Source organism: Phodopus roborovskii, unplaced genomic scaffold (assembly GCF_943737965.1).
Source record: "Phodopus roborovskii unplaced genomic scaffold, PHOROB, whole genome shotgun sequence".
Taxonomy (NCBI): domain Eukaryota; kingdom Metazoa; phylum Chordata; class Mammalia; order Rodentia; family Cricetidae; genus Phodopus; species Phodopus roborovskii.
Genome location: NW_026126541.1, coordinates 5,092,388 through 5,120,361, shown reverse-complemented (window position 1 = coordinate 5,120,361; position 27,974 = coordinate 5,092,388). Strand labels below are relative to the sequence as shown.

Below are 27,974 nucleotides of genomic sequence, written 5' to 3'. Positions count from 1 at the left end.
TCTGTCCTGGCAAATTTGTATGTCAGGAAATGCCATTTCAAGAACTTGAGTGTGTTCTGGAGACTTTCCCAGAAGCAAATGCTGTTAACTTTGTCTTTTCTGTGATCGCGATTTTTTTTTTTTTTTTAATCATTGACAAGGCTTTGGAATGATGCACAGGTAGCGTATTAAGTCAAAGAAAGAGTCTTAGAGGCAAAAGAGCATATAAATCAGAATCCGGTACTTCAGTGTGTGTGTGTTTCCTCATCTTCCTAAAAACTAAAACTAGAGATACAAATTTATTGAAAATGCCCATGATTTGAGATGAGAGTCACTCAGGAGCCATCAGGATTTTTCTCTCTCCTGTTACTCCCCAATGGTGGGCACAGCAACAAAAGGGAAAAGAAAAAAAAAAAAAAAATGAAGATTTGATTGCTCTCCATTGCTAGAATGAGATGAGGTCTAATGAGACATACAGAGCATTGTCAAAACATGCGTATATGCTTCAACCACATTAATATTTTATCTAGCTGTCAGTACACAACAGACACTATCACCTGTCCTCCTAGAGCTGACCAGGACTTAGGAAATTGTCTTCTGAGAGGCTGCAGCTCATGCCTCAGAAACCAAGTGGACATGCGATTTCTGGCTGGTGGTCCAGGCCCACTTTTCCACCCACGTACATTGGTTGTGAATTTGTCTTTTGCTGTAGATGTTAAAAATCGTAATGTCTCACGTCGGTAGCAATAATGAAGGGGGAGATGGGCTTTAGTGACAATTATGAGAATCATTATGTTTAATTTATCACTAATTAATGCTGACAGGCTTCATATGCCTTGGTTGCTTTCATGTGGGTGTTACTGCACTCTTTGGTTTTTAAATTGTATGTGCACATCCCTCCTCATTCCTTCATTTTGATTCTGACGATTTACACAGCTTTCTGTCTTCTAGGTTCCCTCCCCACATGGTCCCTCCCCATCATACTCTCCACACGACCGGCATCCCCCATCCGGCCATCGTCACACCAACAGTCAAGCAGGAATCCTCCCAGAGTGACGTCGGCTCACTCCATAGCTCGTAAGTATCACTGTCGTCTTCACGCTTTGTGGCCCTGTGCGGTGCACTATCACTGTGGCCGCTGCTTGGTGGCTTTCTGGCCGAGGTCAGCGTGTCTTGCCTGACCCTAGTGAGTACCCGGTCCATATGGCCCCTGGCTTCCATGTAAAGGAGGACATGCTCCCTAGCCAGTCCCACTGATCGTCACACTGCTGCTCAGAACTCCCGGAAGTGGGGGCCACCACCCTGTACTTTTACTCTGCCCTGGGAAAATGTATGTTTGCAAATCGCTAGGAAGTGGTTTCAGAATTTCGCACGAGCCCAGCCGCCTCCTGCAACTCCCCTGGCCCCTGCTCCGGGGTGGGAGGGTGTGAAAGCCGGAGTGACCTAACGTGGGCTCTGCTTTGGGGGACGTTGGCTGCATTGTTGCTTATTGGATGGTGTGTGTCCCTCTCCTTTTGTCTCTATCCAGAAAACATCAGGACTCCAAAAAGGAAGAGGAAAAGAAAAAGCCTCATATAAAGAAGCCCCTTAACGCATTCATGTTGTATATGAAGGAGATGAGAGCGAAGGTGGTGGCTGAGTGCACCCTGAAGGAGAGTGCCGCCATTAACCAGATCCTTGGCCGCAGGGTAGGTGGCCCTCCGCGGAGAGAACCGCAGAGTGCGCCAGTAGCAGTGACAGGTGTCTCTTTACACTTGCCTCTTAGAGCATTGCCCCCAACACTGCCACTTTGAGTCCTTGCACGGCTTGCACTGGTCCAGACCATTGTGCTTTTGAATAGCATTTAGGAGAGCCACATCCCTCACCTCCCTGCTGCGGACATGGCGAAGGACAAAAGGGCATAGAGGGCAGACGTGTTTTCTCTGGGCAGCATTGTTAGGGCCAGGACCTGGCAGAGCTGCCGGTACCTGCACACTCTGCCGTGTCGGGATAGACTCATGCACCCCAAGCATCGCGTCTCCTTTACCGCCACAGTGTAGTCTGTGATGTCTCTGCGTGTCTTTCTCTCCCTGCCCTGTGTTCTCTGCAGTGGCATGCCCTGTCCAGGGAAGAGCAGGCCAAGTACTATGAGCTGGCCCGGAAGGAACGACAGCTTCACATGCAGCTGTACCCTGGCTGGTCTGCGCGGGACAACTATGTACGTGCACCACTTTCTGGAGAATTCGCTCTTTGTGGGTATATTGTGTGTCTGCAAGGACCCAGAGGATGGGTTCTGTCCCTTACCCCCAGTCAAGGAGCTTGGCTTCCAATGTGACTCTGTTGTATGTTAGCACATGGTCATTCCTCAGGAAGCAGGGGGAATGCTGGCATCCGTGTTCTCACATGGAACCCGGAGACTGATTTGGGGTGTCTGTGCCTCTTTGCCCACCTGCCATCAGTGGTGTAGCTTATAGAGACTGCACTAGATAGAGGGGTGGGCATGTTTGACTTGTCACAGGCTTTCCGGCAGGGCCTGTAGCCTCGGGAAGACAACCGAAAAAGCATCTCAGGCCAGGTTGTCACAGGAGCTGGAAGCCTGTTTCATCCTGAGAAAGGCATGATGGGAATATCCCTGAAAGCAGCCAGCAGAACTCATCTTTGGGTAGGGGAAGATGAAATGACTCGGGTTCCACAGAGGTAGAGAAGGGTGTGGGTCACATGACATACCTGTCACGTGGTGTGTGCGCTTCCGGGCTCTGTTGGTAGGTCAAGATTGGCTGGATTTCCTGTCTTGCTTCTTAAACATCATCTTAATAGAACTATTGTTTTTACTTCTGTCATTGATGGCACAGAACAAACCCACAGTTCTGGATCCCCCTATCATTTGTCACCGTTAGTCCTGGTCCTGCATTTTACCCAGCAGCCTTGAGTTCTGGGCTCCTTTCCTCTCTGGATGGGTGGAATGTCTCCTGCTTTCTCTCTTTATTGCATCATGTCAGATCTCACGAGATGTCGCCTCCACCCACTCGGACACCAAAACCAAGCCTGTCTTGCTGCCATCACAGCCTTCCTTTTCTCTTCCCTCTTGGGAAAGCCATGGGGGCCGGGAAGGTGCTTGCCAGGTGGTGCCAGCGGGGAAGACAGAGGTATCATAGCTCTTCGAATTTCCTTCACTCATTTTCCTCAGCCCTGAAAGGCTGGAGCTGGCTCACCCACTACCTCCTACCCATGTAGCCAAGGAGACCGGACCTGCTTCACTGCAGTGCCCATGTGCTTCCAGCCCTCCCTGCCCAATCAGCACTTCTGTTCTTGAGAGAGTGGCATGTTTCACTTGCAGACAAGCATCATGAGCTCTTAACGTGTACCCCACGCAATCCCAGGTGACACTTCAGCATCAGGCACCCTCCTGTCCCCCTGACTTCTCAGAGCTCATAGAGTTCGACTCTAATTCAGCTCTGGTTCGTTACACATCCAATCCTGGAGTCAGTGGGAAGGGTACCCTAGAGCAGGATTTGGCTTCTCTACAGCTACCGTATCCCAAGACACCCTAGACATCGGTGTCTTCACAGGGCCCTCACGTCACAACTGCCGGGTTTGTGGACCATGTGCTGTTTACACTGGGAGTTGGGTAGATGGTGCCCTCTGGGGTTGCACAGGATGGACACAAAGGCACGGGCAGACTGGGTGACAGTTTCAGAGCCATTCCGTTTGACTTGCAGGGAGTCAGCTAGGCACAGTCCAAGCATTCTGCGATGTGCTTTCTAGATTCTTAAAGAAGGTCCACGTGCCACTTACCCTGCCTCCCACTCTGCACTGGAAGGCAGCGTGGACAGCAAAGAGCCACTGGGCAGGTGATGGGCGTGCTTTAGAGGTGGGTTGGATGTAGGGCTCCAGGAACGTAAGCCTCTTGGACACAGGCGGTCAGGTTCCTGTTTCAATGTCCCGTCACACACGTGTGAGAAAACATGCTTACTCTTTCCTTCCCTGCTCCAGAAACACACTGGAGTCAGGGGTTTCACACCAGAAGCTTTTGTGAGGTTGAGTATGGTGGGAACTTGTGAGCAATCCCTTTTTAACCAACTGGAGGTTCTGCAGACAGCTGGGGCTACTGTGAAGCCCAGAAGGTTCTCCTGGGAGATGTGATCTGAACCAGCCCTCCTTGCCCTTCCCGCCAAGGGGGGCTTGGAGCCTTTCTGTCATTGCCTTAGGGAAGTATATTGGAATGAAACCCCATTTGGCTGCTCAGGTTTGGCCTGTTCTTTAGGACCCAGGAGACACTAGCTCGGTACCATAGTAACAGCTGGTTGAGTAGGAATCATAGTAAAGTATTCCTTCTTTCCTATATTGAAGGCTCTATATGTCCACTTGATTTTTTTTTTCTCCTGCTCTGATTTCTTGTGCTTTTTCCCTTTCCTTCTTGTATTGAAAAAGGAAGTAATCTCCTGTCCTGTCTTCATGTCTTCTTCTTCCCATTAAAACACCATCCCTGCCCACCGGGAGCTAGTGTGCATAGCCTTCTGCTCAGTCATGGACATGACTTGAACTCCAGTGCACAGCAGAGAATTCTGTAGGGGACCGTGAGATAGCCCTGGGGTGTGTGTGTGTGTGTGTGTGTGTGTGTGTGTGTGTGTGTGTGTGTTTGTGTTGGGGAGGCACATACAAGCAGCCTCAGGCTAGACCACCTGAGTTTTCCTTCTGGCTCCTCCTGCCCACCCTGAGATAGCCACCTGGCATATTCCCTCCTTTTTCTTAGCCAACAAGCAAAAGGATCTGGTGTGTAGCTGCGTAACTGGCTGCAGCACATGTTCCTAGTGACCCAGACCCCAGACCCTCAGACGGTAGAGAAGCCCTCTCCGAAAGACTCGGACTCGTCCAAGCCTGAAACTGCCTTGTGTTGCTACACACACATCCCTGTCCTTCCCTTTGTAGTGTTGATGCCACTGTCCCATAAAAACCTTTAAGCAAGGGTGGCAACATTCACGCATTTTGAAGCACACGGATTTGTAGGACCACAGCTGCCTCGTGCAGGCCGGGGCCTGGCTCTCTCACTTGGTAGGGTCAGGCTGGTAGATGGCAATGACTTAAGGCAGTCTCCTCGCCCCTGAGGTATCCAAGAAGTGTTCCCTGCAGGGTTACAGGAGTACTCAGCAGAAGGCACTGCCCGTGGCTGAGGGCAGGGCTTCGAGACCACAGGGGTTTTTACTCAACTCAGGAACCCTGCCTAGCCTATGTGAACCTGTGTCCTCATTTGCGACACTGGAGGATGATGATCTATGTGCTATGTGGAGTAGTTGCTGTTTGGGTCCTGCCTGGATCCTGATGTGTAGTTCACAAATGCTGGTCATTGTTAGTGTTAGGAGTGGCTGTTATAACGAGGAACTAACCTTATAATAGTGCATAATTTTAATACTGGTTAGGAGCTAGCCATTCTAACAGCATGATAATATGCACTATAGAGATAGCTCCTGGTGTGGCATGGTTTGAGTTACACTAAGCTGTGATGTCCTGAGACATGGGATGTCCATGGCCATAATGCATGTGTTTGTGAATTGTGATCTCTGCGACCAGTGATGTGTTGGCTGGGGTGCAATCAGAAGAATACCTATATCCAACATAACAGAATGGGGGAACACTTCCCTTTGCCAATGCAGATGCTCCCTGCAATTTTGAAAGAAGCCCAGGTAACTTGGTTATCTCGTATCTCCACCCCCTCCTTACTTTCCGTCTTTTAGAAGGAAGGATCACACTATGTTTCTGAAAGAAACCACCACTACAGAAAATCTGGGGTGGTTTTCTCTCTCAGTGCAGGACAGGGCAGGTAGGGCGGCTGTGAACCACCGAAGCCTCCCAGGTTTCTCTGTGGCCCCTGGGAAATGCGTTCATCTGGCTCTCACTCTGGCTCCCTATCCCTCCTGAATCTTCCTGGCCTCTTTCTCTTCCCTTTTATGGGGTCAGGTGTCCTGGGTCAGGTTGAAGATGGGTGAAAGCCATGAGGTCTTTCCATATCCGCTCGCTATGTATCCCTCCAAGTAGGCAGAGTTCAAGGGTTAGATTTGTGGGCAGCAGACTGGGTAGACTCAGAAATAGTGGAGGTAGCAAACTGGTTCGTCCTGGTTCTCCTGCCATGTGAGTCTAGACATCTTGCTGGTTGTCCATTTCTCCACCTAATTTCCTGTATTTCGTCTGTTCATATAGGGGAAGAAGAAGAAGAGGAAAAGGGACAAGCAGCCCGGTGAGACCAATGGTGAGTGACGCAGTCAGGGTGACGGAGGAGACACTAGCTGGAGGGCCAGTCTTATGTCAGGCTTCTATCTGGGGAGACAGGAGAAATGCAAGGCCAGAGTGTTGTGGGGAACCTGTCTTAGGGAGCCCTTTGGGTTTATGCGTTTTAATTAATTGCTTCATGACTGCCCTTTTAAAGCTAGTAACATCCATTGTTGCATGAAAAGCCCGTTGTAATTCTGGCGGAATGTGTTTTTAAATAACTGCCAAGCCTGTAACTAGAGAGCCAGCAGTAGGCATGCCTCTGCCGGGTTTTGGACAGCCTGCTTTTGTGTGTGTGTGTGTGAGAAGGGATGAGGAGGGTCCTAGGGGACCAGGAGGGGCCTGTGTGAGTGTTGGGTTAACTGGCTGTTCCTGAATGTTCCAATGCATGCCTTTACAGTGGTAAATTGCACCCATTTTAAATTAAGGAGGTTTGTCACTCAGTAGAAGAAACTAGAAATACTGCATAGGCAATCAAGGTCCCTTGGAGAAGGCCAGGCTTTTACAGACAAACAAAAATTTTGAAGACTTTGTGTAATTTGTTCTTTTTTTTCAGAACACAGCGAATGTTTCCTAAATCCTTGCCTTTCACTTCCTCCGATCACAGGTGCTAATGTCCTTTTGAGTCATTAAAATAGTTGATGAACTGGTTTTTCATTTTTCTTGCCATTTATAGTTTTATTAACATTGAACACGTATGACATTTGAACATCCTTTAAAGCGATCATCTACGCGTTTCATTATGTTCAGTAGATTTTTTTTCCAGTTGCTTTTGTTGGTTTTATTTATTTTTTATTTTAACTTCTGTTTCATTTACTTATTGTCCCCATAACAGTTGTTTAAGCAATGACAACAGTGGTTTAGAGCTGAACTAACTGTGCAAATTGAATATGCAGTATTTCTTTAAAAGAGACTGGTAAAGAAAAAAAAAAAAAAAAACGAAAAAAGAATTAGTAATAAAACCTCCTTAATCTAATGGCTTTTTCTGTTGCCCCACTAAATTTTCTCATGCTAGCATGCAATCGCAGTATGATTATTTTTTTCCTTTGCTTTTTGTTTATTTATTTTTCGTTTGTTTGTTAGCTCTTCCTTTCGCTTTTTTGCTTTTATCATTTGCAAATGTGCTAGCCATTTACTGACCATGCCTGCTTCCATGCCTGCTTCCATGCCTGCTTCCATGCTGCTAGGAGCTTCTAACACTTAACAAACAACTCATCCCATGGCCTGTTCACCTTTCTTCCCTCTTAATATTAATGAAAATATATTTTTTTTTAAAAAAGAGAACATCCCAAAAGCTGCAATATCCCAATACCCACAACCTTTTTCTTTCTTTATTTCTTTCCGTTTCGTTTCATTTTGTTCTGTGTTTATTTGTATTGTTTTATTTTTTGTTTGTTTGTTTCTTTCTTTTTAAAAACTGTAGTACTCAGAAGGAAAAAGCATGTTACAAACTCAACTCCTTCCTTTGCTTTATTTTCTTCTTTGAGAAAAAGAAAATTGAGAGAATTAAAACAAACAAAACAAAACAAAAAAAAAAAAAAAAACAGAACTAAACAAACAGAGGAAAAAAATCATAGAAAGAGCAAGTTCTTGGCTATTGCCGCCCTTTGGGCGACTGGAACCAGATCTGACCGTCCTTCATAAGGGATACTGCAGCTTTATTTGCAACAGCTAATTTCACAAGTTGAATAAGTGTGATTTTTACCTTTTTTTTTAATTAAAGAAAGTTTAAAAAAAAGAAAAGTCAATATTTTGCTATTAGTAACCCGGTCATTGATTTATTCCCTTTTTTATTTTTATTTTTTTGTTTGTATCTCTCTCCCCCTCCCTTCCCCTTCTCTCTCTCTGTCTCTCTCTCTCTCCCTCTCTCTCTCTCTCTCCCTGCTTCCCACGTCCTCCTTCTCTCGCTCCTCTCTTGAACTCATTCAGACCTGAGCGCTCCTAAGAAATGCCGAGCGCGCTTTGGCCTTGATCAACAGAGTAACTGGTGCGGCCCCTGCAGGTGTGTATAGTCTCCCAGATTCGCTGTGCTGGTTTGCAGCTCTCTCCCATTCCTCCTCCTCTGGCCTGTTGCTTTGTAGCTTTGTGTGTGGATCATAGGAAATGCCAGGGAGCGGGGACACTACCGTGTGTGGGCTCCACGAGGGATGCTTGTCTGCCAGCTGCTGCTAGCCAGAATGCCACTGTAAAACAGTGTGTGTGCCTCCTCAGGGCTGAGACTCAGATTCCAGTGTGCCCTGGACCAGGGAATGTTGCCTGCCAAACCCCTTGTGACAGACAGCCCAGGATGTGCTCACCCTGGCATAGGTAGAAGCCAATGACGTCACCTTCTCCCCTCTTCTCTCTCTCTCTCTCTCTCTCTCTCTCTTTTATTTTTCATTGGTTTTTTTTTGTTTTTGTTTTTGTTTGTTTGTTTCTGGTTGTTTTCCTTTGTGTGTGTGTGTAGTGTGTGTGTGTGTTTTATTGTTTTTATTTGATTTGTTTTGGCTCACAGAAGCCCCTTCCTTTCAAACCCATGAGGGACGATTGTCAAGTATAGATCCAAGATGATGCAGAAAACAATTAGTGGAGGTCTCACGTCCAACTGAACACGACCCACCATTGTGTTGTATTTTCTTGTGTTTACCTTATGCTAACAGATGCAAATACTCCAAAGAAGTGTCGGGCACTGTTCGGGCTTGACCGAATGACTTTATGGTGCAAACCCTGCAGGTACATGACCAATTCCGAGGCCTTGGGGACAATCAGAGCCTTCTGTCCTTCCGCTACTTAGTGGGTCGATTTATTTTGCCCTCATTCACATCTACTTTCCCCCACTGGCATCAATGACTAATAAACTCTCATCCTTCAGATTTTCCTCGCTAACTCCATACCGTTTCCTCCCCTTCCCGCCTCCCCCCTTGTTCTTGTGAAGAGCATGTCCCTGGTGGCAAGGGCTGACAGCCATGACCTAACACATGAAGACAGGCACTGAGGCTTGTCTTGCAGGTGGTCAGCCTGGTGAATCACTCGGTGCCCTGTGTTCCGAGCAGAGGGACACCCGGCCGTCCCCCCTACCCCTCTCCCTGGTGTGCAAGTCAGAACTTGAATTTGGCAGTGGTAGCTCTCCCATGCACTTTCCTTAAAGATGCTGATACACGTGCATTGGGGCACTTTTTTTAAAAGTCTTTTTTATTTCTCTCTCGCTCTCTCTCTCTGTCTGTCTCTTTCCCCCTCCCCCCCCTCTTTGGTTGTGTTATGTTTAAAACACGTATCTGTGTGGAGGAGCTCGTTAGCTGACATTGTTTTACAGCGCTGATAACTAAGTGTGGCATTGAATGGTGTGCACCAGCTAATAGCCTGTGGGTAGTGAGGGCTGCAGCCAGACACTGCAGCTGCAGCTAGACACTGCAGCATTGTCATTCCTGCAGAGCAGTCACGTGAGACCACATGCAGGCATAGCGTGGGTCCCCACATGCATCAGAAGAGTCCAAGCTGAGCCCCATGATCTGCCTGCAGGATTCCCACCTCAGGGTGATGGCAGACAAGGCATAGGTACTTCCTTCTTGGTGGAGGGATGTGCTCTAGTACTCATCTCCTTTCCTTTCCTTCTAATGACCACCTTTGGTTAAATTTGTTGTTTCTTTGTTCTGATACAAGCAGTCTTTGAATTTGGAATATTATGATGGTAGGTATCTCAACACCCCAAACACGCACCCCTGTTTGTAGTGCCTCCCGCGTCAGTCACTTGTCCCTCTTCTCCATTCCCCTCGCCGTGCTCCGTGTGTAGACGTTAGATCAGACGTCCATCCCATCACGTGCATGCCCACGAGTCCGCCGTGTCTCTGGTTCTCTGTATGAGAGATTGCTGACCACATAAGATCCCCAGGGAGAGAGGCCAGGGAATCGCCTCTGACAGGAAGCTACAGATGGCTCTGTGGTCTGGAATAAGGGAATCGGGCCTTCGACAGGCACCCAGAAGGGAGCAACTAACTATGAGCAGACAGAGCGGCCCGGGCAGGCCAGGGTAAAGCTGCATAAGGGTGTTAGGTATTAAACTAGGGTGAGCCAGGTAGGTCAGGGACCTGCTTAGTCTGTAGGTAATCGGTTGGTTAACACATTAGGAAGGAATGCCCAGGGTAATATAGCGTAGTACCCCACCATAGCAAGTCGCAATAGACACTTCCTGTGCCCCGCAGTGAGGCTGGTGCAGGTGCTCACCTCACAATTTTATCCCTGAATGGTGATTTATGAACCTTCTTTTTGGTTTCAGATCAATTGCTACAAACTCTCCCTTGGCTATTACTGTGGTTAACGGGGATAGACCATCCCCCACGGTCCTCCCAGACCCACCAACCTCAGACATGACCCATCTTTGCTTAAATCCGTGGTGGGTTATCTTCCTCCAACCAGAAATTTCTTGATACGTTTTACCACCACCTCCAGCACCCACCAACTTTTTAACTGGGTTTTTATTGCTTTTACCAGATTGAAACCTTTGTAGTCTCTTTGTCCTTCAGGCACTTGGTCTCTTCAGACACGCGTTGGGGTTGACTGTTATCAAAGAGGCTGAGATGTCCTTGGGCAGAGGGCATGGAGTCCAGCAGGCCCCTGTCATTCCCCAGCCTTCTTTCTGGCCTCAACCCCTAGAAAGTTCTAGCTGCCATGTTTCTTTTTAAGCTTTTGGGGGATTTTTTTTTTTTTAAAGAGCTGTAAATGTGTTATCAAGCTTATTTCTGTTTGAAGAGGACCTTCTAAAACAGGTCCAGGAAGTGCCCTTAGAACGTGTACAAGAGAAGCTACACATAGGTGCTTATGAGATAGATAACCCTAAACTGGGGTGGGCCACAGGTTGGAGCTTGAACAAGGAGTTAGCCATTCCCCAGCTCTTTCTTTATATACTGCCATGACTGCACTGAGCTGGACATTCAGAAGACACCCATGCATGCACACACGCACGCATATGCTTGTGAACGGAGGCATTTCCTGACCCATCCAGACGTCTGTGTTCCAACTGCCTTTGGCTCAGCCAGCCCTAATGGGGAACATAACATCAGCCCACCACCATAGTCTCCCTGTCCTGTGTTCAAATGCTCCCCACACAGCATTTCGGCATTTCGGGAAGGGTGGCGGGAGGGGTGAGGGGAACATCAGCTGTGCTCCTAGCAATCAAGACTCTTAGCTTCTAATTCTATTTGGCACTTGAGGACACTTTAACCACACTCTGTTTTGAGCCCACCAAGTTGCTCCCCATCTTCTTCTTGCTCCAGCCTAACAGAGCCTGGAACCCCGCTTCATGCTCCCCTCTGGCTGCCCGCCCTCCTCCTCCCCTCCTCTCTTCCCCTGGCGCCTCCTCTGTTTTGCTTACGCCCTCCCCGTCCTCACCTTCTTCTCTTCTTCCTGTTTTCAAACTGCATGGAGATCCTAGTGTGTGAGCATGCTCTGATCTGCAGGCTAAGGTGGTTTAAAATGGAGAGGTTACATTGTTTATTTCATTCCTGGAGTGGGAGCAGAACCCATAGTCTGTACTAGTCTATCCAGGGAGAAAAAGGAGCCCTGCTTAACAGGCTAAGGAGGGGACCGTCCTTGCTCCCCTAGAGTTCCTTCTGGCCTAGACAGCCTCAGCCTCTGGGAAGCCGGGGGGTGGGTAGTGGCATGTCCTCTTCCCTCACCCCCTCTCCTCCCCTCCTGCCTCTCTACAGAGTCCATGCCCTGTGCCCCATGCTGCCAGCCTAGACTAAAGAAGAGCTCATATAGTGCAGCCCCATCCTTGCAGACACCAGAGACACTGTCCCATGGTGTTACCTTCAAATAGGCAGTGTCTCGGAGGTTCTTCAGTGACCGGCTACTGGCCGGTGCTCACACACTTGGTTTTGGATGGAGTGGTACCCACACGCCATGGTTCTGATGCTCTATTGAAGAGTCTTTGGATGGGCACATTCCCAAGTCTGAACTGTTTTTTATGGCATTAGTGGGTCAATCCCCAGGGTCATTTTTCCTACTAAGTAGGTCCCCATCACTGAGCAATTAATGGCGGACAAAACTTTGGAGTCACGTGCCTGGTTTCTTGAGTTGGTTTCCCCACCGTAACCTTTGATAAGTCAGAAACGCTCTCAGGTTCTCATCCCTGCTTTCTATACAGATGGGTGGCAGAGAGGGGAGACGACGGTTCTGGCACAGGGCAGATTTAGTCTTTCTGGTTCAGACCCTGATCCTAAGGTCCCTCCTGGACCTTCTTCCCTGTCACTTCTCAGTGACTGGCTTCCTGACTTTAGCATATGACCAGGGCAAGGCGCCCACGTGGACCGCTCTTACTCCTTACAGCCTTCTCACCAGGGAGTGGAGAAGTCCCAAGTCTTTAAGGGGGAAAAAATACAAAACAAACAAAAAAAATTAAATAAATTTTGAATCTTAATTTTATCCACAACCTGCAGGCCATGTCAACCAGTTATTCTTGTACTTTTGAATCATTTTCTGTTTTTCTTATTCTCTCCTACCCCGCCTTTGTTCACCCTCTTCTGCCTGTTTTTTGGTGATTCTTCTTATCCTTTTTTTTTCCTTTTTTTTTTTTCTTTTCTTGGTTGGTTTTGTTTTTTAGTTTGTTTTGTTTTGGTTTTGTTCTCCTCCCCCCCCACCCTCCTCCCCTCTCACCTGATTCTGACCTCTCGATTTGGTGTGGTTCGTAACAGACAAGCCCAAAAGCTCTCTGGGAACCGGTGGTGGTGTGTTAAAACCTTTAAGCCCCTTGCCAGCACTGCCTTCAGCTACATGGGCTCAACAGTCAGCATTCCGAGAGTTTCATATTGATAAGAGGCCACGGGGGAAGGAGCTTGCTTTCTCTTTTAAACGCACTCAGACATCATCGGAGACTGGGGATGGAGAGGGTGGGAAAGAACCGGGAAGGCAGGCAAGGAGATGTGGTGGGAAAGAGAAGGCAAAGCTAAGCCCAAGGAGAAGTAAACCCCGCTAGTTAGCCTTCGTGCAGCTAAAACCCTTCCTAATAAATCTGTGCCACCTTCTGCAGGTGACTCCCATTTGTCTGCTCAGATCCATTCTGGAAGGAGCAGAGCCCCGGCTGTCTGGTGAGGGTAGGATGTGAGGAAGGGTACTTGCTGTGCCAGAGCAGACTTAGACTTGGGAGCCACACAGCCCCCTGAAGTCAGGGCTTTAATTGCTCTGTGCCCACGTGGCTCGACCTGTAGGGGGCAACCCCTAGGTGACATCAACTTCTCCTGAGCATTAGATAAGGCTCTACCTTGGCGTCTTTGCCCTTTATTCACAGATAACTCTTTCCCCTGTTTCTAGGAGAAAAAAAAAGTGCGTTCGCTACATACAAGGTGAAGGCAGCTGCCTCAGCCCACCCTCTTCAGACGGAAGCTTACTAGAGTCGCCGCCCCCGTCCCCACATTTGCTAGGCTCCCCTCCCCGAGACGCCAAGTCACAGACTGAGCAGACACAGCCACTCTCGCTGTCCCTGAAGCCTGACCCTCTGGCCCACCTGTCCATGATGCCACCGCCATCTGCACTCCTGTTGGCTGAAGCTGCCCACGGCAAGGCCTCCACCCTCTGTCCCAATGGGGCCCTGGACCTGCCACCTGCCGCCCTGCAGCCACCCGTGGCCCCGTCCTCGTCTCTCGCACAGCCGTCAACATCTTCCTTACATTCCCACAACTCTTTGGCTGGGAGCCAGCCCCAACCTCTGTCTCTGGTGACCAAGTCTTTAGAGTAGCTACACCTCGTCCACCATCGCACCTGCTTGATGGAAGTGTTCCCTTCCGGTTCTTGATTTGTTCTCCCCCCCCCACCCCCTTGGAAAGCGTTTGTTAGTGCCCTTAATTTTGTGCCACTGTGGCTACGTGAGTTGATGTTTATCGAGTTCATTGGTCAATATTTGACCCATCCTTATTTCAACTTCTCCTTTTAAATATGTAGATGAGAGAAACCTCATGATTCTACCAAAATTTTTATCAACAGCTGTTTAAAGTCTTTGTAGGGTTTAAAAATATATATATATATACATAACTGTTATGTAGTTTGGATAGCTTAGTTTAAAAAGACTGATGAAGAAGGAAAGAAGAGAGAGAGAGAGAAGCAGTTTTGAAGCATCCTGCAAGAAGGAGTTGGTTCTGTATTATTTGTATTAAATACGAGCTTGCGAACCAATCACTCTACACCCTGGTTTTTCAACCATGAGGGCACAATGAATGCGTGCCATTTCTTCCTTTCTTTTTCTTTCTTTCTCTTTGTTTTTTTTTTTTTTTCCCGTGTGAAACAACTTTTATTGTGACGTTACTTGTTATTGTTTAAATGTACAGAAACAGAGGGTTAAAATGTGTTAATATACCTTGTTCCATGGTGTTGTTCTTCTGGGGGGGGGAGGGGGACGCTACTCAACAATGAATGGAATCAACCCTGTTGGACCAGTAGTATTTATTGCTTTAGAGGTTGCTTGTTGTACCTGTACGTCCGTCCCTTTTTAAATATGTTTTCCTTTTCTTTCAAAACTGTATAAAGTCCCCCCTCCCCTTAGCATAAGCATCTTATATATAACAACTCATTTGTACAAGGTTTTTAAGTTTATATATAAAATGTGTATATATTTTTTTTGTTTCCTTTTTTTTTTTTTTTTTTTTTTGACTTTTGTTTGTTTGTTTGTTTCTGTATAAAACCCGGACACCACCAAAAGGACATTAATAGTTACATTAAGGGTCAGTAGCATTAACAAGGGTTGCTTTAAAAGCCATTATGTAAAACAAGACTTGAACATTAGTGAGAGAATCTTCGCAGCTGTCTGAGCAGCTCTGGGAACCGCCCTGTTTCCCCGACCTCCTAGTCAATTGCCCTGTGCTCTTAGAACATGGACTGACCGTGTGCAAAGCTTTTATGTGCCAAAATTCTCAGTGGCTTTAGCTTCCTCCCTCTTTTTTGATGCTGTACTTTCTGTTCGCCATGTTTTGCTGTGATGTTACATAGATAGACTTGTGTGTAGTTTTAATGTCACCTATAACAAAATGTGTTTGGTAGCAGACCGTCCAGAAAGCATTTTAAACGAAGAGGTCTAAACCCTTAAGGGCCAAAAATTCTGTATATTAGATTACTCTTAAATGAAAAAAGAAAAAAGAAAAAAAAAAAAAACCCAGCTGCCGCTTTTATGTATACATGTTACATACAAGTAGGCGGTGAACTTTACAAACAAGAAAACCCAGGCATGCTGATGTTGTAAAATGCTGTATAAAGCTGAGATCTGTCCCTTCAGTGCCATCGTAGTTGACATGAGGCGATTGTAAAACTGTCTCTGGTTTTCTCTGGTTTCTTAAAATGCTAACTATAACATTTTTCTGTGAATACTCTGAATGTTTCCTAACAGTTGTGATGTTACTGTTCTGTTTTATGCTTATCCCAAGTTCATTTTGAATGGTTTGGAAGCCATTTTTGTAATGAATAAATGTCCATGCTGTACAGTATCTGTAGCATGCCGTTCTGGATGAATAAAGCGACGTAGTATGTGCAGAGAAAGGCTGGCCACTCGACTCTGTGATTCGGCGCCGGGTTTTCTCTTTTGGACACTGGGCTTCCCTCTGAAGAGACTGGCCAGGCTAGGGCTTGAGATGCCGTAGGTAGTATGTGGTAGTGTGTGGTGACTGAGTGCCTGAGATGGTCTTAAAAGGCCTTCTCTACTCCCTCCCCCCGCCCTTGGTGAATGTCCAGTGTACTTTCTGCAGCCAGCTAGCTGCTTCTTGTTTTCAGCGAAGACTCCTGTACACAATGGGACCTTCGGGTGGCTTTTTTTGTTGCTGTTGTTTTTCATCTCATTGTGTCACAATAAAGGAACAAATAACACTAGTTTGGCCATCATTTACTCACACCCTTGTCCATTGCATAGTGTGAAACAGAATTTGATTCTAGATGATGTGATTTAGTTCACCCAGTGTAGACTTAAGGAACTGACTGGGTACCACTTGAGGGTGGCGAACTCAGTGAATGAGCCCTCCCTACCTGAGGGAGGAAGGCAAGGATACAGGGTTCTGGTTTACCTAGCAGTTATTGAGCGAGCATCTTCTTAGAAAGTCAGCACCCCATTCACGTAGCTGTGCACGGAGGGGAGGAGATTTCCACAGTTGTGCATGGAAAGGGTCTTGCTGTTCAGGGCACCCATGTACCGGGTTATCTCCCGGAATGACTTCAAGTTCATCCCCGTCACCGAGGAGGATTGAAGTGAGGATCACTGGTGCCTCTTTTCGCAGACAGATGGATGGAATATCTATTGTTCGCGCTCTAGAATGGCCATTTCAGCTGTCCAAGAAGCCCCTCATGCAGCCAGCTGTCACTTAACAGCACCATGATATTGGGTCAAGATCTATGAGGAACTAACTATATGCTGCTTGAGCCAGCTGTGGGTCTGGGAATTTTCTGTGTTTTGGTTTTGTCCTGCTTTGTACTCTGATAAGGGACTTTCTGGTCACTCTTCCCTACTGTATTCTGTATACAGGGCCCAGATTGATCTTTGAGAGCATAAATAAGGACACCATGCCACTGGTGACAATGTGCCAAGCTGTCCCTATGTCCCTGAGCATTTTCTCATTAATCCTACCACCATCACCAGTGGAAGATTCCCCCCCACCCCGCCCTCTGGCCTCTGCCTCAATTCTAACAATGGCTTGAGAAATACAAAGCCCGAGGCCACAGTTGGTAGAGGGGGGGGACTGGAGGGACTTAAGTGGAGACCTGGCTTCTAGCCATGTTCTCAACACCAAGTTAAACCTGCACATGCTAGAGATAGATGTCCCTTCTCCTTGGTGAATGTAATAGGACAAGCCTTCCTTGCTTTGCCTGAATTCACTGTTACCTCAGTCACCTGCTCGCTCTCAGGAAATCCAGCTCACAAGAGTGATGCTTCCCTGAACCATTGCTGCTCTGGCTGGGGGCTCCCCCTCAAGCCTCCTGCCCATCTGCAGACAGCACTTCCTCATGGTCCCCATTGATATGGGAGGTCCTTCCCTATGCTGTGAATATGTGTTGCTTTTATTGGTTGATGATAAAGTTTTTTTTGGCCAGTGACCAGGCAGAATATAGCTAGTCAGGAAGTCCAGAGTTACAGAGAGAAAGAAGGTGAAGTTAAGAGAGACGCCATGCAGCTGCCATAGAAGTAAGATGCCAGAACATTACTGGTAAGCCACAGCCATGTGGTGATACACAGATGAATAAAAATGGGTTGATTTCATTGTGAGAGTTAGTAAATGATATTCCTGAGCCATTTGCCAAACAATTATAATTAATATTAAGCCAAGAATGATTACTTAATAAACTGCTGCAGGGACTGGCAGGGGGAAATATATCGGTACAGTGGGACAGAAAAATTCCAGGTACACCGATCCTGTGATGATATGGCCTTTTCTCTGTGCTCGTAAAACCCCGCCCAGTCTCTTCCTCACTTCAGCTCCGTAGCCTCCAGTAGAGGCTTAAGTCTACACTGGGTGAACTAAATCACATTGTCTAGACTCAAATTCTGCTTCACACTATGCAATAGACAGTGCTCCCCATGTAAGGCAATGCTGACATTTTGGAGTAGTGCATTCATTCTTGCAAAAGCAGTTTATCATACTGACTTCTACCCCATAGATGGAAACAGTACCCATCCTGCCCTGTACCCCAGCCCCCTGACAATCAGGACAACCAAAACTGTCTCCAGATATTTCTCAATATCCTCCTTGAGCCTGAAGCCACTCCACTGAAATTTTTTTCTCTGAAGAGCCCTCCAAATGGACAAGAGCATGGCTTTCATGTTCAATGTTGTGTACAAGGGTCCTGGGCACCTAATAGGTGGAGATGTTTCTTTGATAAAGGAAAGAAGGAAGGAAAGGTTGTCCTGGAGACTGATTAATGCTTCTCTGTTTTGTACTCTCACAATGCCCAGAGTGTTGATGATGACCTTAGCCCTTGGCGTGCTGGACTGGAGTGTGTGTCCCTTACAGATGTCAGGAGAAGGGCAGTCTCTTTGTTGTTAGCCATCCCAAGGCAGATCTCGCATTAATTTCAGAGTGGGGTCACCTAGCTACTTGCTTGTTTCCCCTACTGTGTTGAGCTGCATTAGGAGCTTTCCCAGGCATCTCTATGGGTCATCAGCAGTCTCGTCTCCCAAATATGGGTCCTAGTTCTGGTCTTCCATAGTTCCTACTGCAGCAACCTGAAGTCCTGCCTACCTCAAGTGTATTTCCATGACTCTACTTGCAACATCATGTCACCTTCTGTTGTGTATCTGTCCCCAGAGTTGCCTCTCATCTCTCTTGTAAGGATACACATGATTTTATTTCCAGGCCCATTTGGATAGTTCTTGATATGCTATCTTTAGATGCCTAACTATATCATTTGCTGTGTAAAAGTATAATAATACAAGCTCTAACTTTGTTGTGTGTTCTTGTGTGTTGTGCATGTGTGTGTGCATATGTGTGTATGAAAATGTGTGTCTGTGTGTGGGGAATGTTGTTGGTGCTGTTTGGATTGATTGATACAAGGCCTTGGCTGTGTGACTGCACCCATTCGAGTATGCCCCATGTAGCATGCCTTATTCAGCCTCCCCAGTACTAGGTTATAAAGTGCACCGCAATGGTGGCCATGTGGGCATATGTTGGGAGCTACCATCAGTCAGCCAGCTTTGCTGATACTGAGGTAACTTCTGGTTGTAGATGCCCTGCCTCTGCTAGTGTAGTCTTGGATGGCTGCAGTGGATGCTTTCCTATTGCAGATGCTAGAAGGTTCACTTTCGCATCTAATGACTCAGACTCAGATCAATGTAGATTAGAGGGCCTTTCCTCCAAAGTTGGGGCTTCAAGAAAGGAGGCAGAGGAGTGAATCTGAACTCCAAGCCAGCACCCTGCACCTGGCTTTAGATACTCCCTCATCCATCCTTCTTTTCAAGTTTCTTCAGCCCAGTGTTGACGGCCACGTTCATTTCCACAGTCAGCTAGGGCTGGCAAGTCAATGTACTGTGATCGCAGAAGCCAAACAGCCAGTCTTTCTGTGCCTTCTTTGTCCCTTTTTGGGATTCTGTGAGCCCAGCAATTAGAGAGCCTCAGAGACATGGATATGGAAGGTGCATGCATGTGGCCAGGTATACCAGCCTCACTCTTAGCAGTCATGCAGCCTGAAACTCAGTGGCCTTCAAGAGCAACACTCCCTCTTTAGAAGGCCTCATCCCTGGATGGTGTGCTTTTTGCAGTGTGAAATGAATTTTTGTTTGATTATTTGTTTTTGGAGACAGGGTTTCTCTGTGTAGCTTTGAAACCTATCGTGGAACTCACTTTATAGACCAGGCTGGCCTCAAACTCATGTGGGTATGCCTGCCTCTGCCTCCCCAGCGCTGCGATTAAAGGTGTGCACCATCACTGCCTGGCTAAAATGAGTTTTACTAGTATCATTATTAAAGGGTGTTGGAAAGACTGTTGGGTAGCCTGAAGACTCTTGCAGGTGTCACCTGAGGCGAGGGCTACAGACCAGAGCTAGGATCACTATGGAACTGGGTAGAGACTGGATTTCTGAAGCATTCCCAGCTGAGGTTACCCTCTTCATCTCCCATCCAAGGGCTATGTGAGCATCTCCAGGCTCAGAATAGCGATAGAGGCTGGACTCGGGTTGGTGCGTGTCTGACAGGTGGGGCTAGTGTGTCCATCTGGGGCTTTTCAGAGCTGGCCTCTTGTGAGTATACTTCCCAGCGCTGCGCGTGTGCTGATCATTCATTCACGCTTTCCTGTCTCCAATGACTGTATCTCGGGCACTTATCTGCATCAGGGTGGCTCTAGGCAATGGTATGCGTATGAATTAAAACAGCTTGCTCCTCTTTCTTCCTAAGTTTCCTCTTGTGTCATCTTTCAGCACAGACTTTGGTGATACAAGAGGATGGTCTAAAATCTCCACTGGAATTTCTCATTTAATCTTCCCTAGCAGAGCAGTTGCCTGACTTCATTTTATAAAGGCAGAAAGTGACATTTAGGCTCGAAAGTGCCTCTGTGGAAATAATAAGTCTGAAGTTTGACCTGAGCCTAGAAGCTAAACACGGCATAGGATTCCTTGTGATAAAAGCATAGACGGCTTAGTTAGTGACTGAGTGGAGACAGGCTGAAGGGCTGACTAGAGCCACACACACCCTTGAGAGAGGATTTTGCTAAGCCCAGCAGGGATGTACACCGGTGTGTACACAAGAGCATCTTCTCTTTTCTCGTCCTTTTTGTGGTTTTTGAGTGAAGAAGAGGAAGGAGGAAGAGGGAGTGGAGGAGGGAGGAAGATGACGACGATGACAGTTGACAATTTCATGGACCGAGCCACTTGTGGACTCAGCACTAGAAGGTAAAGAATCTTAGAAAGACTGGGAGAAAAATCAAGTGTACGCCCCTACATGTGTTTTTCAGTATTGTCTATTCACATCATATAGTGTTCCCCACATGAGGGGTTGTAAGCCATTGGAAGTCAGGAGATCAGTGTAATGCATCAAGGTTAGCATTATAAAAAGCAAGAGAGAATGAAATAGAAAATAGATTCTTGTCTTATGTGTTTCCTGCATTATCTAAAGTCTTCCTTACTGTGGTGAGAGGTAAAAAAAAAAAGTGCAAAAGCCAAGTCTGAACAATAGAAATAGCTGCAATACATTCAAAAATAGTTTTAATATATAAAACGCAATATCCATGTGTAGGAAATGCAGTTAATAGAAGTTCATTGGTGGACAGATTATTAACTTATTATACAGTATTCTCTCAAATGGGTTTTTGGCACTCTGGTACAATGGAGTCTACTTGGTCAAACTGTTTCATACTATGCTTTCTTTTGAAGCATCATAGTGTTGGCTAATTAATTATGCCTGGGCTGGGAAGGTGGCTTAGTGGGTAAGAACTCCCAGTCTATACGCATGAAGATCGGGTTTGAATTCCAAGGACCCATATTAAGGTCTGGGCATCCATCTGCAACTCCAACACTGTGGAGCTTGGTGAATCTCAGGAGCTTGATGACACCAGCCACCCTCATTCAGATGGTGTTAGGTTCAGTGGGAGGTCCTGTCTCAAGGGATCCTGGGGAAGATTTCTTTAACAGAAAGATAGCTGGCATCCTGATATACCTCTCTCTCTCTCTCTCTCTCTCTCTCTCTCTCTCTCTCTCTCTCTCTCTCTCTCTCTGTGTGTGTGTGTGTGTGTGTGTGTGTGTGCCTGCTTTATATTCCTCTTTCACTTTGCCTACATCTGCCAACTATAATTGACCATAGAATACTTTTGTAAAGGAAAATGCTTGGTAACTTCTTTATAAATTAATATTACTTGAAATATGTCTTCATATATAACCTTTCAGGTGCCTATTAGCCATCTCACCTCTTAGCAGTTCTGTGTCAAAGTAGTGTGTAGCATTCTCCAGTGAAGAAACAGGGTTACATTAAATAGAGACTATGTATCAAGTCCCACGTTTGTGTCAAGTGTATTTGTCTGTTAGTTCTGTAACAATGCTACATAGCACACTATCCCCCAAATCAGGAGTCTACTAGAACAAGCATTTCCTTTTCTTGCTGTGGTCTGTGTGGGCTGCGGCTCTGATGGCTGACCTTGGCTCTAGGATGAGTTGAACGTGGATGTGTTCAATGTATTGTTTATCCAAGGTTGTGGCTATCCAACTCATTTCCCTAAAGTCTTCAGGCTGGTTGAAATGGTAACATTGTTCATTCCGACCATACTCCTTTGTCAAAACCTAAGGTTCCTCACACACCACCGGGGTGCAAAGTGTATTCTGCCCTGAATGAAAGAAAGGTCAAATAGCACAAGACATGGCTGTATAATTCTATAAAGGAGGGATGACTTGACATGAAAGCTATAATCTAAGCATTGAATCAATCACTTTTCACACCTCAGACAAGCCTTCTGAGAGTCCTTTGAGGTATCTGTAAGTACTGTCCCTGTTTTATACACAAGTAAACTGAGGTTTAGATTTAAGTGCTGTTCTGGCAAGTACGTCTCCAGCACAGCATTGAATAACAGGCTTGGGAATGCTATCTTTCTCATCTTTCTTCTGAACTCATGGAACAATGACCCCTATTTCACACCGCACATACTGTGGCAGCTGTATGTTTTTGTAGATATGTGTCGTTAAGTTGCTAAAGGCATTCATCACAAAGTCATTTAGAGAAACAAAAGACATGCCACAGCGTAGCAGGTGTCTGTCGCAAAAGAACACCACAGAGGACATAAGTGCAGAAATAAACTCGAAAGAAAAGCAAAACCTCAAAACTGAGACTCAGTAATTCACAAAAAGGTTCAATCCAAGTGGCATATGGTTCACGATAATACATGACCATAGTAGCTTCATTCATAAATGACCCCAAACTGATACCAGCCAGTGTCCATCCACCATAGCGTAGACAAGTAAATTACAGTTAACAGGAAACTGATGCGGAGTTCTCATGCAGTGCCCAAAGATTGCTTCTCTTAGATCATCCATGCTCCACCCCACTACAAAGCTCATGGTGGTTTGGATGAGTGAGAAGTCGGAGAATGCTGGGCTGTGTTTGCCCTGTGGTCTGCAGCGTGAGGGTTGCCAGGGATCAGGCATGGCAAACTCTTCTCCCCAATTATGGCCTGTCTGCTAGGAATGGAACCATCGGGTGAATCCCTCTGGATTCTAGTGTTAGTGTTGGTTACTCCTTAAGTAATGAAACAACCTACGTGCTGCCTACTTCCTCGCCTACATTCAGATTGTCATAGCTGGTAGCTGTGAGTTTAGGCCAGATGAGGCCAGATGAGGGCAAGATAGGCCACTGTAGAGACCTACCTGGGCTGATGGCTGCAGTTCACCCAGGTGGGCCTGGCGGGCCTCTCTGTGCCTAGGGCTCAGTCTTTGGTTGGACCTGAGCAAGGCTGTGTCTGTTTTCTGAGGAAGGGGACCTTGCCCAACCATACAGCACCCTCCTGTCCAGCCTGTGTCTCCCTTGCCCCTTACATAATGGCACATTATACAACATCGCCAAGCAGGTGGTATTTTTAAAGACAGCAAGTGAGCATTTTTTTGGCCTAAATTTGGGAATGAAACAGATGGATTTTTAAGACGCTGGGATTTTCCTATGAATAGCAACCCTTGTTCTCTCTCTTTAAACACCAGTTTCTAGACCACCTCCAGCAACCAATCAGCACCCTGTTATTTAATTATAACAAAATTCTTAGCTCTGTCTGCTGCTGCATGGACAAGTGAGGGGCGCTGGATCAATTTCTGGAGCCAGGCTGACTTGCCAACAACAATTTTCCTTTTCCCAGAGGGCCTTGGAGGCCTGGAGCGGGCTCCAAGTCCCCTCTTTCCCTCCTGCTCCGGGTGGGCTCTGTGACAGCAGCTTGAAAAGGGTTATAGAGAGGCTGATAAAGGCTGGGCTTGTTGCAACCCTCCCTGACAGCCCCGACCCCGCGACAGTGAGATCATGCTGGCCTCATTATGGCTGGTGCCAGGTTTTTTCCATTAACAGGTAATTGAGTAGAAACTAAAATAAGCGAAGTTTGTTTCATCCCTTGGATTTTCTTGCTGGGGTTTGAAAGAAAAACACTTTAGCATCGTTAGTGGACGAGTGTCCTTGAAAACGTATTTATGTTTTCCGAGTGATTTGTCACTTGGTAGGTGTAATTAGCCCATTCCCTGGCCTCTCCCCTTCTTGATTTTACTCTTTAAGGGCCACTGTGTTCAGAGAATTAGAAATGCGTTTCTGGATCCCAGGCTGGCCAGCACCTTGTGTTAAGAGTGGTTAGGACTCCTGTCCGTAGTTTAGTGGTAGAGCAGAGCGCTGCCGATGATGGATGACTGAGCTAAGTGGATGACCCCACCCCACCTTGTCACACAGGTGTGCACCCACGACACACCCACCCCAGTAACTCATAGTCTCGGCATTCTACCCAGAATGCCCTGCTCTCACTTGGCCAGCCCCACCCTTCTGGACTTTTCTTCCTTCTTCTTGCTCTGGGTAGATAGCCGATGGGATGGGTGGATTTGCCTCTCTGGGTCTCTCTGCAGCTTTCTTTGCTCGCAGGGGCTGCTGTCTCTGTCTCTCTGTACTCCAGCAACTTCTGCCTCTGCCTTTGGTTCTGGAAGCCTTAACCAGCAGCCCACCTAAGGTAGCCTGTGGGTTAACACCACCCCTCAGGCCAGTTCTGGTTGTAACAACCGAGAGCCAGCCCTTGAGGCCAAGTGGAGGGAGGGTGGTTGGTACTAGAGGTGTGTCTCTGAGACCATGGCCATCTACCCAAGTTCTTGGGGGCTTGTGCCTGAAGGTCAAGCACAGGATGAGGGACACATGGTTAGAATTGGGAATAGGGACAGTTTATTTAAAGGGAGAAAACACTTCTGAGGGAAAATCTGGAAACAAAAATGTTGGGCCACAAACCTTGCATAGAATATTCTCTCTCACACTTGCACACTGGGAAGTATTCTCGAACATGCTCAGTTTATTTTGGGAAGCCCAGGGGAAGAAGGGCTTTGAGTCTGTCTTTGACAGCTTGCTGCTCTTACCTGTTAATCTTGATGTGGCTTTCTCCAGTCTCTCTTCTACTTCCGCAGCCAGGACCAGCATTGGGGGGGGGGGGCTTCTGAACACCTGACACAGAAGCCTTTCTGAGGTGAAGAAGTCCCCAGTTATCTGCAAGTGTATAGTACACGAACACCTCATATTTCCGAACTCATTTGTTATTTGAACAATGACATTAGTGACGGTTATTTGTCTGTCCTTTTGTGCCAGTGGGGAGTACCCTTACAGCAAAGATGAGCATAGATGATGAGGTTGCCTCCTGACTGGAGAGGCAGACAAACTGCAAGCCAGTTCAAAGAGCACTTGGGATTTTAGCAAGCCCACAGAGCCATGCACACACTGGGTAACAACTACCATGGGTTAAAGACAGCCCCTCAAGGAGATGGTAACTTACTTCGAGGCTGAAGATAAAGGTGATCCATATCTGCTCAGATCGAGTGTCCTGAGGCCATTATCCACACTCACACCCTCACATTCCAGTGCTAAGGGCTTTTTAAAACATAGCTCTAAATGTTAAGGTCTGAAGTGTCCCAAAGGGTCCATGTGCCATAGGCTGCCCCCACGTGGACTGGAAATGAGGAGGTAGACTCTTAGGAGGTGGCCATAGAAGATCGTCATCGTCAGGTCATTAGGTGCCACCCTTAACATTAATGCTCACTTCACTGGTTTATTATTACGTCTTTCAGGGATGAGTCAGCCCTCTCAGAAGTGTGTTGTTAACAGTCAGGCTGTCTCATGTGCTTGGGAACTTCTCCATTTCTGAATCACCTTCCTGCCATGTAATGCAGTCAAGACTCCCTCGCCAGACCCCGTGATCTGTGTTCAGACTTTCCAGCTGCCTCCATCACTAAGTAACCCTCCGCTTTTCCTGTGACATTTTAATTATTTCTCTGAGAATTTCAAACACCTACACCATACTTGAGCATACACAACCTTCACTCCCACTCCCAGATTCCTCCTGGATCTACCCCCTCCTCTTCAGCCCCCTCCATTTCCTTATCCGGTTTCTAGTAGCAGACATTCTGATGTAACAATATTATATCTCATATGGACCCTTACCGCCTCCTAAAGGTTTGATTAAAGGCCACCTTATCGATGGTGACTCCAAGGACTGGATCAACTTGTCTGGAACATGAGATTGAGGGTCCGGAGCTGGAGCTCTCAGATCCACAGGCCTGCTCTCTTCCTTAGAAACAAACAAGCAAATAAACACATGTATTGTGGTATTGCTTAGACACAAGAAAACTTACTTATTTTAAGAACAGACTGTGATTTTAGGAAGATGTCAGAATTGCCCAGCTGTCCCCATCACCCTGGCGACCTCTCTCACTTCCTGTTGCCCATTCTAGTCCCTCCTCTGCCGTCTTTGCCCATCTGACACCTTAGACCTCTTCATATGTGTGGCCTCTGGCCTGGCTTCTTTCTCAACCCTTCTCTATCATCCATGCCTCTCCCAAGGAGAGACTTTTAGTCTGGCTTCTCCTTAAACATATAAGTTAAAGGAAGTGGTCACAGCTCTGTTGAGTAGGGATGAGCTTTGGAGGGTCCAAGCGTGTGTGTGTGTGTGTGTGTGTGTGTGTGTGTGTGTGTGTGTGTGTGTGTCCAGGACAGAATATCTCTCTCCTCAGGGGTTAGGTCGTGGTAGTTGAGAATATTTTTGAGGTGTGCCCATGTTGACGTTTAGATAAGTAGTGTTGTTGCTTTTCAACTGTGTATAGTCCCAGCAGACACAGACACACCCTTGAAGCACTATCTTTAGTTTCTCTCTCGGTTTCCTCTTCTTCAGGTCACACATTCCTTGTGTTGCCGTGGAGGGTCTCTGCGACCCTATCTGCCTCAGGTGCTCCGTGGCTCCCCTGCTACTCCCAGGGGTAAGTGCCCCCTTTGAAATTTGCTTTACTGGGCCCCGGCCCTCTTCCACCTATGTCCCCATGGATTATGCAAGGTCTAGCATTCTTTGCTTCTCTACTGTTATTCTTCATGGCAAACCGAACATTGCTCCTTCGTAGGAATCTCAAGTATTCCTTTCCCTTGGCACTCGGGTCAGAAGTTGACACCTTTCCAGGGTTCAATTGATTTCATCTGCTACTAAGGCCACGGCTCCTCACCAAGTGGCATTGTGTGGAATGCTGAACTAAAAAGAGCCCTGTGCCCATGCTTGGAGGGGCTGGGCTGAGTAAGCGGCCTTCATCCCAGAGGAGTCTTGGGTTAATCCTCCCTCTGCTGTGTGAAGTCAACACAATCAAAGGTGAATGGGTAGGGAGGGTTCAGAAGTTGTTCGTGCTTCATAACTTCATGTTGTTTTTCTACAAGATGACTTCTCGTTCCATCTCTTTCCTTTCTTCTGACTTCTGTCAGAGATTGACCCTGGTTTTGGTGACCGAGTGTCCGGGCCAGACTACTCCCTAGATGGTGAACTGGTAAATACCTGACACCTAGCACTTGGGGAGAAAAGACATGGATTACTCAACTGTGGCCCGTGACCAGCTATCACTGTACATTGTTAAAAAGTATACCGTTATACAATATTCCCACCATATAAATACAATGAGAAGATCTAACTCCAAGACCTTAAGCCTGTTCTCAGCCTTCCTAATGCCAGGACCCTCTAATATAGTTTCACCTGTTGTGGTGACCCCCCAACCATAAATTTATTTTTGTTGCTAGTTCATAACTGTAATTTTGCTATTGGTATGAATCATAATGTAAATATCTATGCTTTTGGATAGTCTCAGGTGACCCCTGTGAGGGGTCATTTGACCCTAAAGGGGTCACAACCCATAGGTTGAGAACCACTGTCTTAGAATAACAATAAATAGGGAGGAAGCAGTGAACTTGGGCTGTTTTTTTACCTTTGCTGTATTTGTTTGCTGGTAAGTTTGTATTATTTAATTTTTAAAACTGGATTGTGAGATGACTGAACATTTTTGTTTTTGTTCAAGAGGCTCCACATAATTTATTACTGAGCCAACCGGTTCTCTCCTGCAGAGCAGATCAAAAGCAAACTAGATTCCCAATTTAAACATGGCCAAAATCTCCAGAGGTTAAGAACTTCAAGCTCCATCTGCTTGGTCTGCTGGACGGCTCTGACTCAGCCGAGTCCAGGAGGCCATCGTAAGTGAATTCTTAATGACCCAGCAAGGGCCTACTCCAGCGGCTTCTCTGACAGTTGTTACCTGTTTTTATCCAAATTCTAGGGGGGGAGAATTGGGGTGGTTTTCCCTCTTGTTTCTCAACCAGGAAT

The 27,974-nt window shown here is 46.8% G+C and overlaps 1 protein-coding gene across 29 annotated transcripts in view; it reads left to right on the top strand.

The window, feature by feature from the left end:
• Nucleotides 1–15,717, top strand: part of Tcf7l2 (transcription factor 7 like 2) — a 181,634-nt gene extending 165,917 nt beyond the window's left edge. For 4 of the 29 annotated variants that reach the window (XM_051200045.1, XM_051200052.1, XM_051200044.1 and 1 more), the window contains 7 exons: nucleotides 931–1,056; nucleotides 1,508–1,667; nucleotides 2,069–2,176; nucleotides 6,154–6,202; nucleotides 6,779–6,829; nucleotides 8,152–8,224; nucleotides 13,507–15,717. In XM_051200045.1, the coding sequence (XP_051056002.1) occupies nucleotides 931–1,056; nucleotides 1,508–1,667; nucleotides 2,069–2,176; nucleotides 6,154–6,202; nucleotides 6,779–6,829; nucleotides 8,152–8,224; nucleotides 13,507–13,930 (991 nt within the window). In that variant the 3' untranslated portion in view covers nucleotides 13,931–15,717. Of the gene's footprint in view, nucleotides 1–915; nucleotides 1,057–1,507; nucleotides 1,668–2,068; nucleotides 2,177–6,153; nucleotides 6,203–6,778; nucleotides 6,830–8,151; nucleotides 8,225–8,861; nucleotides 8,935–13,506 lie in introns of all 29 variants that reach the window. The other 25 variants (XM_051200059.1, XM_051200067.1, XM_051200058.1 and 22 more) reach the window with 12 other exon arrangements.
• Nucleotides 15,718–27,974: the final 12,257 nt, after the last annotated feature.